At 41.2% G+C, this 12774-nt stretch overlaps 1 protein-coding gene across 1 annotated transcript; it reads right to left on the bottom strand.

Annotated features, from left to right (window-relative positions):
• Window positions 1–5460: 5460 nt before the first annotated feature.
• On the bottom strand, window positions 5461–6351 carry LOC121873045 (tyrosine-protein kinase Yes-like). The gene has a single exon (XM_042376360.1). The coding sequence runs from the start codon at window positions 6349–6351 to the stop codon at window positions 5461–5463; it is 891 nt and encodes a 296-aa protein (XP_042232294.1).
• Between the last annotated feature and the right edge of the window lie 6423 nt (window positions 6352–12774).

Here is a 12774-nt window from a genome sequence, read left to right as displayed (position 1 = left end):
CGAGATTTAATGTAGCAGGATTCAGTTTCGTGGAATTTAGGCTGACGGAATTTTGTCCAGCGAGTAGTACTGTAGTAATTATCTGGCGTTAGTACCGCTCCGTCGCTACTCTTCCACCGCCAGATGTGAACCACCACTACCAATCGCAGCCATACTAAATTACCACCGAAACACACACACCTCACCTTAAACCACAAACTAACGCTAATCCACAACAAATAACTATAATATTAATTTGTTATTGTATATATGTCTATGAACAAAAACATTCGAAGATGTTCAGAACGGTGAGGAAAGTGTAGGGAAGTGGTGTGTTCGGATGGTCGTGTGTGTCTGGCGGCCATGAGAATGGAGACTTGCCTGAGGTGGTTCGGTTGGGTTAGTATTGCATCGCTCTACATACCAGTTACCAGACGAATACTCTTGTCATCCCACTTACCCCTCTCTGTATCTCCCTCTCTCCGAATCCTGCCTCGGCTATTCTGGTACGGCCGCTCATACCCCCGAGGAAGCATTGGTACGCCCCCTCACACTATCGTGGAAGTTTGATACGCCAAACTCAATTGTCATGCCGAAAAAGTCTACTAACGCCCTCATCCTTCCATCATACCCGCTTGGCCTCCACATACCACTTTACCCAATCACCTTTCCAAACCACGCCATCCACTCATCATCAACTACGCCATCCACTCATCATCAACCACGCCATCCACTCATCGTCAACCACGCCATCCACACATCATCAACGATGCCCACTCACCCATCAACTACGCCCACTCGGAAACTCTGACTGAGGAACGTTAGACGGGTCGGAAAACGACTTAGAATGGGAGGGGGAACTCGTGTAGAGGTTAAAGTACTTCCTCCTAACACTACAGTTGTCCCTTAAGCTTGTGTGTGTTATATAATATGTGGGTAAATATCTCTCTATCTCTCTCTCGTTTTCTTTCATTTTATCTCTGTTTTATTCTCTTACTTTATCTCCCTCACTTTTTCTTATTTTTTTCTCCCCGTTTTTCTTCTTTTCCTCTCTCTCTCTCTCTCTCTCTCTCTCTCTCTCGTCGACTTTACCATAATTAATAGATAAGACCACGTGACCAAATTGACATGTGACAGACAGACAGACAGCAAGTGACAAACAGTAAGTATCGGAAAGTGACCAAAAATGACATACACTATCTTGAAATGCGAGAAAGTGACAAGAGACTACATAAAGTGACAAAAAATTACAGATAGTGACAAAAGACTACAGGAAGTGACAAAAAACTACAGGAAGTGACAAAAGACTACAGAAAGTGACAAAAGACTACAGAAAGTGACAAAAGACTACAGAAAGTGACAAAAGACTACAGAAAGTGACAAAAGACTACAGAAAGTGACAAAGACTACAGGAAGTGACAAGAGACTACAAGAAAGTGACAAAGACTACAGAAAGTGACAAAGACTACAGGAAGTGACAAGAGACTACAGAAAGTGACAAGACTACAGAAAGTGACAAAAGACTACAGAAAGTGACAAAAGACACAGGAAGTGACAAAAACTACAGGAAGTGACAAAGACTACAGAAAGTGACAAAAGACTACAGGAAGTGACAAAAGACTACAGAAAGTGACAAAAGACTACAGAAAGTGAGACTACAGAAAGTGACAAAAGACTACAGGAAGTGACAAAGTCTACAGAAAGTGACAAAAGACTACAGAGTGACAAAAGACTACAGAAAGTGACAAAAGACTACAGAAAGTGACAAAAGACTACAGGAAGTGACAAAAACTACAGGAAGTGACAAAAGACTACAGAAAGTGACAAAAGACTACAGGAAGTGACAAAAGACTACAGAAAGTGACAAAGACTACAGAAAGTGACAAGAGACTGAAAGTGACAAAAGACTACAGGAAGTGACAAAGTCTACAGAAAGTGACAAAAGACTACAGGAGTGACAAAAGACCAGAAGTGACAAAAGACTACAGAAAGTGACAAAGACTACAGGAAGTGACAAGAGACTACAGAAAGTGACAAAAGACAACAGAAAGTGACAGAGACTACAGAAAGTGACAAAGACTACAGGAAGTGACAAAAAACTACAGGAAGTGACAAAGACTACAGAAAGTGACAAAAGACTACAGGAAGTGACAAAAGACTACAGGAGTGACAAAGACTACAGAAAGTGACAAAAGACTACAGAAAGTGACAAAAGACTACAGAAAGTGACAAAAGACTACAGAAAGTGACAAAAGACTACAGAAAGTGACAAAAGACTACAGGAAGTGACAAGAGACTACAGAAAGTGACAAAAGACAACAGAAAGTGACAAAAGACTACATAAAGTGACAAAAGACTACAGAAAGTGACAAAAAACTACAGGAAGTGACAAAAGACTACAGGAAGTGACAAAAAACTACAGGAAGTGACAAAAGACTACAGAAAGTGACAAAAGACTACAGAAAGTGACAAAAGACTACAGAAAGTGACAAAAGACTACATAAAGTGACAAAAGACTACAGAAAGTGACAAAAGACTACAGGAAGTGACAAGAGACTACAGAAAGTGACAAAAGAATACAGGAAGTGACAAGAGACTACAGAAAGTGACAAAAGACTACAGGAAGTGACAACAGACTACAGAAAGTGACCTAAAGTAACGTTCGACAAAAAGGGAAAGGAAGTAACAGAAAGTGACAAACTGAAATTCTTAAGTGACTGAGAACGTGACCTACAAATGACACTCAGAAAGCAGACGAAAGTGACCTTAACCTAACCTACAGAAAGTAACATGAATTTGGTAAGTAAACTACACCAAGAGAGAGAGAGAGAGAGAGAAAACAGAAAGATAGATAGATTAAGAGAGATGAACTTTGACCTCTGACCTGACTTGACCTGACTATCCACGGTGGGAAGTGTGCTGACCTTGTAATTAGTCCACCAGTCTTAAGTTTAGCTACTCCCGTGTTTTGCTTTTTTGTTTTTGTTTTTGTTTTTTACGGGAATTAGCCCACCCAGGCACAGGTCAAATGACCCACAACGGAGCCTGGGGGGCAAAAAAAAAAGAACGGAAAGAAATTGTAAATATAGAAAAAAAGGTTATACTGTATTAATCTACACCACGAAAGTGAGTTTGTTTACATATAGTGTCTGTCTGTCTGTCTGTTTCATGTGCGTATTGAGAAGCTGTATGTCTGTGTGTACGTCTATCTGTATGTCTGTATGGCTATCTGTTTATCTGTTCATATGTTTTTACTGTGAAGCTTTGTGTGCGTGTGTGTGTGTGTGTAATAATAATAATAATAATAATAAACGGTTTATTAATAGAGTTGCAGCTTGTGGCTGAAAATATACAGACTTACATTTGATTTAGACATAATGATATAATATGCATTGAATGCATTTACAGGGCTGTACAGTACATAAATCAGGAGTTGTTTATTATTTTAACAATAGATGTGATGGTGCTGTTCTTATATCTATCAGTGCGGGCTCTTATGGGCTGAATTTTGTTGTAGTGGCAGACTGCGCGAGGTGGGCGGGGGGCTGCAGGTGGCAGGAGGTGGCGATGGCGAGGGTGGTGCAGTAGTCCACTGCCAAACCTTTCCAGTGCTTGGTGGTGGAGGTCACTGAGGGATGGCATTTCCAGGGTGGAGAGAGCGTTGGTGTAGCCGGAGTATTCTGCGCCGAGCATGATTCTGCAGGCCCTTTTCTGTACCTTCTCTAGTGTGTGTGTGTGTGTGTGTGTGTGTGTGTCATCTGTTACCTTACAATCATCTATACACTTAACCTATTCTTCTCTCTCTCTCTCTCGCTCTCTCTCTCTCTCTCTAAATCTTTCTCCCTCTCTCTCTCTCTCCTCCCCACTCCCTCTACTGCTCACCCTCTCACTCCCCCCGCTCTCAAGATCTAGTTACAGTACAGAGTGTGGAGTTACCAGGGTGGGGGGGGGGTGATTATTCCGGTCTCCTCCCGTCTTTAAGCTTTGCACGGCTGAACCCATTGAGAGGTGACTCGTAAAGCTTGAGAGGTCAACCCCCCCCCCTCCCCTCCCTTACAGAAGACCTTGAGGGGGGTGGGGGTGATGGGGGGAGGGGCGCGACAAGGAGGGGAGGTGCATTCTGGGGTCTATTTTTCTTTCATTCTTTTTTATTTTTTTTCTCTTTGTCATTCTTGTTTCCTCTCTTTCTATCATTTCTCTCTCTTTCATTCTCTCACCAATCTCCTCTTCTTTCATTCTCTCTCACTTTCTCAACCATGGTTACTTATATACATACATACATACATACATTCATACATACATACATACATACATACATACATACATACATACATACATACATACATACACACATACACACATACATAAACATACACTCTCTCAGAACACACACACACACACCAGTTTCCCTCCAGACCAAACCATATAATAACATAATCCCTGAAATAAATTACTCATACAATTAAACACATTACTGTACAGGATTAATATGAGTGACAACATATAAATTAAGATAATCCTGTTTTAATGTGGTGTTTTAAAAAGTGTGTGTAGTGTTTGTTATGGTAGGTGAGAGAGAGAGAGAGAGAGAGAGAGAGACAGACTCGAGTACTGGGTGTGAGGAGCAAGTTCTTACCTGACCAGTACAGTATATAGTTACCTCGTATATACCAATTAAAGTGAACCAGAGGACATTGGCTCACAGCTTAAGGAGAGAGATTCACACAGCCGCCATTACCACACATATCAGGGGGGGGGGGCGCCTCTCTCTCTCTCTCTATTTAATTCTCTTTATCTTTCTTTTTTGTTTCTCTGTATCTCTCTCTCTCTCTCCCTCCTCGTCCGGACTAGGAAATAAAAACATATGAAAATAAAACCACATCATAATGTAGAGATTGCACATATAACAAACTCTAGATATAACGGACTTTCCTTTACATGTAGTTCGTTAAATAGAGGTGTGTGTGTGTGTGTGTGTGTGTGTGTGTGTTATAGTGAGGAGGCAAAGTAAAATTATTTTAGGTTGAGAAGAGACAGCGTTAACCAGTGACTCACACACACACACACACACACACACACACACACACACACACACACACACACACACACACACGGGTTAACCTCCCTGGTCAAGCGAGTCTACCTTAATTATGTCCCCTACACCTTGCCGCCTCCTCTTCCTTATCTCTTGCTGTGACACACACGTATACACTAAGTGGTTGAGAGTGTACGCAAGAGCCAAGGGTCAACCATCACATGTTGTTACTCACTATCCCCTATTCCCTATTCTCTCTCTCTCTCTCTCTCTCTCTCTCCAGTTCTAACGGATTACACCCTTCCTTTCTCTAAGGGGAGGGAATGAGAGGTGGAGGGAAGGAAGGAGAGGGATGATAAGGGAGGAGGTGGGTTTTACAGTTTGGGTGAAGAATAAACTTAACACAGCACTTATAAGGAGCTTGAACTTCATAAGAGAGACGCCACTCAGTTGACCTGATACAGTGAGACCAGGTACTGGGTGGGTCGTGGCATAGGTAGGAGTATAAACCGGGGCTGAGGCATAACCACTTGGATGGGGTGTTGCGTGACGTTTACTTGGTTGTGGCGAAGGAGTCCCCGGAGACGATGAAGAAGGCTCGGCAGAGATATGCGGTGATAAGGGTTGTACTCCGTGGCTTGGAGGGCGAGGGCAAACACGTCTGGGTGGTAGCCGGGTGCCTTGACGGCCAACTTGGACAATAAAACCCCATAGGAGTATGTGTCCGAGGCCCTGGTGCTCTCTTGGCCCAGACACACCTCGGGGGCCATCCAGGGGAATTTGTTGGGATCGCTGTTACACCTAATGTTCTCGTGTGAGTAACAGGCCAAACCCACGTCAATAATACTGACTTGTGGGTTGGATGGTGACCCGTGGACGAGGATGTTGTCTCTCTTTAGGTCATTGTGGATGAGACCAGATCGGTGAAAGTCTTCAAGCTGCTCCCCGATCCGCAGACCCACCTCTATTAAGTTGTATCGAGTCTCCCGCTCGTCATGTAGCTGGTTTAAGATGTCTTCCAAGGTGACGAGGCCCTTGAACTCTTGCAGAATAGCTGGTGGATCATTGCAGAAGCCGGTGACCCTTGGTGCTCCACCGGCCCCGTCGAGACGAAGCAAGGCTTCAGTTTCTTGCCAAAAACTTCTTACCGCATGAGACTTATGAGCAACCTTCAGGACTGCTGTCTCCCCACCCCACCGAACTAAGTAGGCTGTGCCATGTGTTCCTGTCCCTAAAACGCAAATGTTGTTTTGAACCAGATTCTCCACCTCGTCCCAGTACAGATCTCGCACAGCTTCCATGTTAATATTTTGGCCGATCACTTCCCAAGTACCCATGGACCTCAACTCAAAATTTGGGGTTGAACGAATATAATACCTGTTTAGTTAGGTTGGAATTTGTGAGTGTGTGTTATAGTGATGTAGGGCTTGTGTTGTAGTGAACATGTGTTGTAGTGAACATGTAGTACTAGTGTTGTAGTGAACATGTAGTACTAGTGTTGTAGTGAACATGTAGTACTAGTGTTGTAGTGAACATGTAGTACTAGTGTTGTAGTGAACATGTAGTATTAGTGTTGTAGTGAACATGTAGTACTAGTGTTGTAGTGAACATGTGGTACTAGTGTTGTAGTGAACATGTAGTATTGGTGTTGTAGTGAACATGTAGTACTAGTGTTGTAGTGAACATGTAGTACTAGTGTTGTAGTGAACATGTAGTACTGAGTCAATTTGCGAGTGAACATGTAGTACTAGTATGTATGCTGTCTTATGTATGTATGTATGTATGTATGTATGTATGTATGAATGTATGTATGTATGTATATGTATGTATGTATGTATGTATGTATGTATGTATGTATGTATGTATGTATGTATGAATGTATGTATGTATGAATGTATGTATGAATGTATGTATGTATGAATGTATGTATGTATGTATGTATATATGTATGTATGTATGAATGTATGTATGTATGTATGTATGTATGTATGTATGTATGTATGTATGTATGTATGTATGTATGTATGTATGTATGTATGAATGTATGTATGTATGAATGTATGTATGTATGAATGTATGTATGTATGAATGTATGTATGTATGTATGTATGTATGTATGTATACGATGCCGCTCTTTAGTGGAAGTGTTTTCAGGCGTGGATGATGAGCGGTCTATTGTGTGTGTGTGTGTGTGTGTGTGTGTGTGTGTGTGTGATATTGATATTGAAACAGTTTATTTAGCCAAAAGAACACAGATACAGAGTCGATTAAAAATATCACAATATTAACTTGGCTGAGCCAGTTGAGAGCCAGAGCTCTCTTGTAGGCACCTGATATACTGTATACTGTACATATATCTCAAGGAAGTATTATGTAACATTTAATATTATCTGGAATAGTTCACATAACATGGTGGTAATAACAACATGTTACCACGGTTATTACTTCGATATTTATTGTATTTTTATTTTTTACATTTATATTAGAATATATAACATTTTGCAGAAGAGTTGATATCTCAGTTGTATCAAGGTGGAGCAAGAGGACAGAGCTGTCAGGGTTATGTCTAGTTAGGAAATATATTTATTGCAATGGTAATTTCTTATCTATCTATATGATAATTTCTGATAAAATGGTTTGGTGGTACAATAAAAGCGGGTATATAAAGTAGGTATTACAAAAAATTTAATACTTAGACAATATATATTTTTTAAGAGATGGTTTAAAGGAAGGGAGCGTAGTCTTTGCTCGGATGGGTGGGGGTAAGTTGTTCCACACCTTCACACAGTGACATTTTATGGAGGTCTGGGACTGAGAGAAGCGCATGGGGGGTGGTCTTCTCACTCACTCACTCACTCACACAACTAGACTGAGAATAGTGTATAAGTATCTGCCTGTGTGTGTGTGTGTGTGTGTGTGTGTGTGTGAAGTAAGGCGGTGAGTAAGTGACGCCATACCTGAGCTAATTGAGTGACCACCTGCCTTCGTTTACCTGTAATGGGGAAAAATAATGATGTGAAGTTATGGCGATTATTTTTTTTAAGTATCAATCTGTCTTATTGTATTATTTACCATAACCTAACCTAACCTAACCTAACCTGAAGCCACCACCCAAGTTAAGATAATTTTTTACGTCTGTTAAGTTACGAGGAAATATTTATCGTAAGTGACTCTGAGGAGCTGTAGTGTAAACTGTGTGAGGGAGGGAGAGGCGACATATGGGGTAGCGCATAGTTGTGGTGGTGATGGTGTATGGTGGTGGTGGTGAGGGTGCGTGGTTGTGGTGGTGGTGGTGAGGGTGCGTGGTTGTGGTGGTGGTGGTGAGGGTGTGTGGTGGTGGTGAGGGTGTGTGGTGGTGGTGGTGGTGAGGGTGCGTGCTGGTGACGTAACTAAAACACAACCAAGAAATTAAAACAGTCTACCCACCCAACATCTAACCATAGAAAATGGGATCTTTAGTGTATCAGAAATGAAAAACCCTCGTTAATCTCCCTCCCTCTTCCCTCCCCACTCAAATCTCCTTCCCACTCCCCACCCCACTCACAGCCCACTCAGTGTTTTCTGCACCCTCTGTAAATCAATAAAAAGATAAATACATGTGGTTTTATAGCGAATTTGAGAATATTAATTTAGCGGGAAGCACCAACGAACGCCGCTTTTTCTCACTGGAGGGCCGTAGGGCTGATGATTAAGGTTCATTCTTTACCACAACCAGACTACTATGTTACGTCAGATTATAAACAAACACTGGCTACTGGTGTTGACTGTACGCTGGTTTATATTTCCGCTTCATGTTAACGTGTTGACAGATTTTTCAGTAAATTGTAATTAATTAATTTTCTATTATGTTTAAATTAGTTTATATTTAAGAATGGAATTACAATGTGACGCAAGTTACAGGTATAGTTTGAATGTGTTCTTACGAAGTTATTTTTTTTTCGATGCCTAACCAAACTTAACTTAACCTAACTTAACCTAACCTAAGGACTTAATGTATTCTGTGTTACAAGAGGTATTCATTATTTACACACACACACGCACACACACACACACACACATTATCAATTTGCCAAAACTAAGAACCTGACCATGCAGCGGATAGCAGATGACGGGCTGAGCTGTACAGTAAATCACAGAGAATTGCATGTCCTCAGCGGCGACACAGTAATGGCCGCTGTAACACTAGTGGAAGCAGTAATTTGACATCCAACTGGTGGAAACTGTTGCTGTGGTCTTAAGGAGTCTGATAATAATGACAGTGGTGTTGTGTTTTATGTCTGAACGTATGATAGAGATGTGTGCGTCAGGTGCTGTGTGTGTGTGTGTGTGTGTGTGTGTTCATCAAGGTATATCATCTCTTTCTGAAAAATCACACATGACTGATTTTATTTCCCCCCTAATAATATCCTCTTTAATTCTTGTCAGTTTATTTGTCTGTCAGTCTATCGGTCAGTCTGTCTGTCAGTCTGTCGGTCGGTTAGTCCTCTGTTACACACCGTTGATATGGACTAGTGGAGAGTACAAGGGAGAGCTACCTGGGTACACCTGTGACAGCTAATAACAATAACAACGAGCCTAAGATAAACAATACTAACGGGATAAATAAAATAAATAATAATAATTCTCACCTCTTCCACCCCTCCCCTCCCCCCTGTTGGTGAGGTGGCCACTTGACAATTAGTCTTCGTGGCCATTATGAGACTTAACTGATACTAAACGAAGCCTCATTAACCAACCCAGGTTAACTGTTAGCCGTAAATTTAAAGACTTACTATTTGTGAACTGCCCGTGGTGGTGAACTGTCTGTCTGTCTGTCTGTCTGTCTGGTATAATATATTGTGGTGGTTTACTGGTTATGTATTTGTGGGTTTTTTCACTTACACACACAAGCATACTTACATAGATACACACAGAAGCACATATAAATACATACACAAACACACACACGCTCACTTAACAACATAAACATACACACACTGACTGAGACAGACACAAACACACATACACACACATTGAAAAAATATATACACACACACACACACACACACACACAGAGGGAGGAGTAGGAGGTAATCAATTAGCATAATGGTCACCTGGCATTGGATATCCCACCTCCATACTGTACACCTGTGAGTGAGCGACCAACCCACACAACGAGTTTCAGTAGGCTGGCCGCTGCACGTCTTCTCTACACTCTCCTACAAATCCACTACAACATTTCTACAACCCGCTATAACATTCTGGAACTTGCTACACCATCCTACAACTCGCTACAACCCGCTACAACATCCTACAACTCGCTACAACAACAACCACAACACGTAGATCCTAGTGCACCTTGTGAACGATTAACACAACGTATTGGATATGTATTGTTCAGTTGTATATCGCATTTATTGCCGTGTAATTTGTTGAGTGAATCGTGAACTAATTCTTGTGAGTTGTGAGGTGAACTAATTCATGTGAGTTGTGAGGTGAACTAATTCTTGTGAGTTGTGAGGTGAACTAATTCATGTGAGTTGTGAGGTGAACTAATTCTTGTGAGTTGTGAGGTGAACTAATTCTTGTGAGTTGTGAGGTGAACTAATTATTGTGAGTTGTGAGGTGAACTAATTATTGTGAGTTGTGAGGTGAACTAATTATTGTGACTTGTGAGGTGAATTAATTCTTGCAAGTCGTGAGGTGAATTAATTCTTGTGAGTTGTGAGGTGAATTAATTCTTGTGAGTCGTGAGGTGAACTAATTATTGTGAGTTGTGAGGTGAATTAACTAAATCTCCTACATTGTGAGGTAAATTATGAGTATTTTTTTTAATTCTGAGATAATGAGTCTTGTTCCTGGACACTCAAACCTAACCTAAGCCCCAACCTATCCTATCCTATCCTAACCTAACCCAACCTAACCTAACTTAACCTACCCATATCCTAACCTAACCCAAGGCCAATATCCTCATAAATCAAAGAGCATTACAATCCAGGGAGAGAGAGAGGACTCACACACACACACACACACACACACACTGAATGAATGTAATGTTAGTGTCATTATTAGACTGCCCTGTGTGTGTGTGTGTGTGTGTGTGTGTGTGTGTGTGTGTACTTATTGGGGAAGTGGATATTAATTATTGTAGTTAAGTCTCTTGTCATTAACAATATTCCCTAATACCTACGTTTGCTTATTATTATCATCATCATCATCGTTATTATTATTATTATTATTATTATTATTATTATTATTATTATTATTATTATTATTATTATTATTATTATTATTATTATTATTATTGTTATTATTATTATTATTGTATTATTTAATGTTATCCCGTACACTCTTCACAGAATTAATCTTTAAATATGGTTGTGGGTGATGGATGGTGATAGTGGATGATGGATGACTGATTATGGGTAATAGTGGTGTTAGTGGATGATGATGGTGGTGGGTGACTGATTATGGGTAATAGTGGTGTTATTGGATGATGGTGGTGGTGGGTGACAGTGATTATGGGTAATAGTGGTGTTGGTGGATGATGATGGTGGTGGGTGACAGTGATTATGGGTAATAGTGGTGTTAGTGAATGATGATGGTGGTGGTGGGTGACAGTGATTGGGTAATAGTGGTGTTGGTGGATGATGATGGTGGTGGGTGACAGTGATTATGGAATAGTGGTGTTAGTGAATGATGATGATGGTGGTGGTGGGTTGATGATTATGGGTAATAGTGGTGTTAGTGAACAATGATGATGGTGGTGGTGGGTGACAGTGATTATGGGTAATAGTGGTGTTAGTGAATGATGATGATGGTGGTGGTGGGTGACAGTGATTATGGGTAATAGTGGTGTTGGTGGATGATGATGGTGGTGGGTGACAGTGATTATGGGTAGTGGTGTTAGTGAATGATGATGGTGGTGGTGGGTGACAGTGATTATGGGTAATAGTGGTGTTGGTGGATGATGATGGTGGTGGTGACAGTGATTATGGGTAATAGTGGTGTTAGTGAATGATGATGATGGTGGTGGTGGGTTACAGTGATTATGGGTAATAGTGGTGTTAGTGAATGATGATGATGGTGGTGGTGGGTGACAGTGATTATGGGTAATAGTGGTGTTAGTGAATGATGATGATGATGGTGGGTGACGTGATTATGGGTAATAGTGGTGTTAGTGAATGATGATGATGGTGGTGGTGGTGACAGTGATTATGGGTAATAGTGGTGTTGGTGGATGATGATGATGGTGGTGGTGGGTGACAGTGATTATGGGTAATAGTGGTGTTAGTGGATGATGGTGGTGGTGGTTCAGTGATTATGGGTAATAGTGGTGTAGTGAATGATGATGATGATGGTGGTGGGTGACAGTGATTATGGGTAATAGTGGTGTTGGTGGATGATGATGATGGTGGGTGACGGTTATGGGTAATAGTGGTGTTGGTGGATGATGATGGTGGTGGTGGTGGGTGACAGTGATTATGGGTAATAGTGGTGTTAGTGAATGATGATGATGATGGTGGTGGGTTACAGTGATTATGGGTAATAGTGGTGTTAGTGGATGATGATGATGGTGGGTGACAGTGATTATGGGTAATAGTGGTGTTGGTGGATGATGATGGTGGTGGTGGGGAGCAGTGATTATGGGTATAGTGGTGTTAGTGAATGATGATGATGATGGTGGTGGGTGACAGTGATTACGGGTAATAAGTGGTGTTAGTGGATGATGATGATGGTGGGTGACAGTGATTATGGGTAATAGTGGTGTGGATGATGAT

Source organism: Homarus americanus, unplaced genomic scaffold (genome assembly GCF_018991925.1).
Source record: "Homarus americanus isolate GMGI-L3 unplaced genomic scaffold, GMGI_Hamer_2.0 scaffold11022, whole genome shotgun sequence".
NCBI classification, from domain to species: Eukaryota; Metazoa; Arthropoda; class Malacostraca; order Decapoda; family Nephropidae; genus Homarus; species Homarus americanus.
Note: the sequence above shows the minus strand (reverse complement) of the source record. Positions and strands in the feature narration are given on the sequence as shown.

Excerpts from the sequence above, each read along its gene's own strand:
- LOC121873045 (XM_042376360.1), bottom strand. The coding sequence starts at position 6,351 with ATGGGTACTTGGGAAGTGATCGGCCAAAATATTAACATGGAAGCTGTG.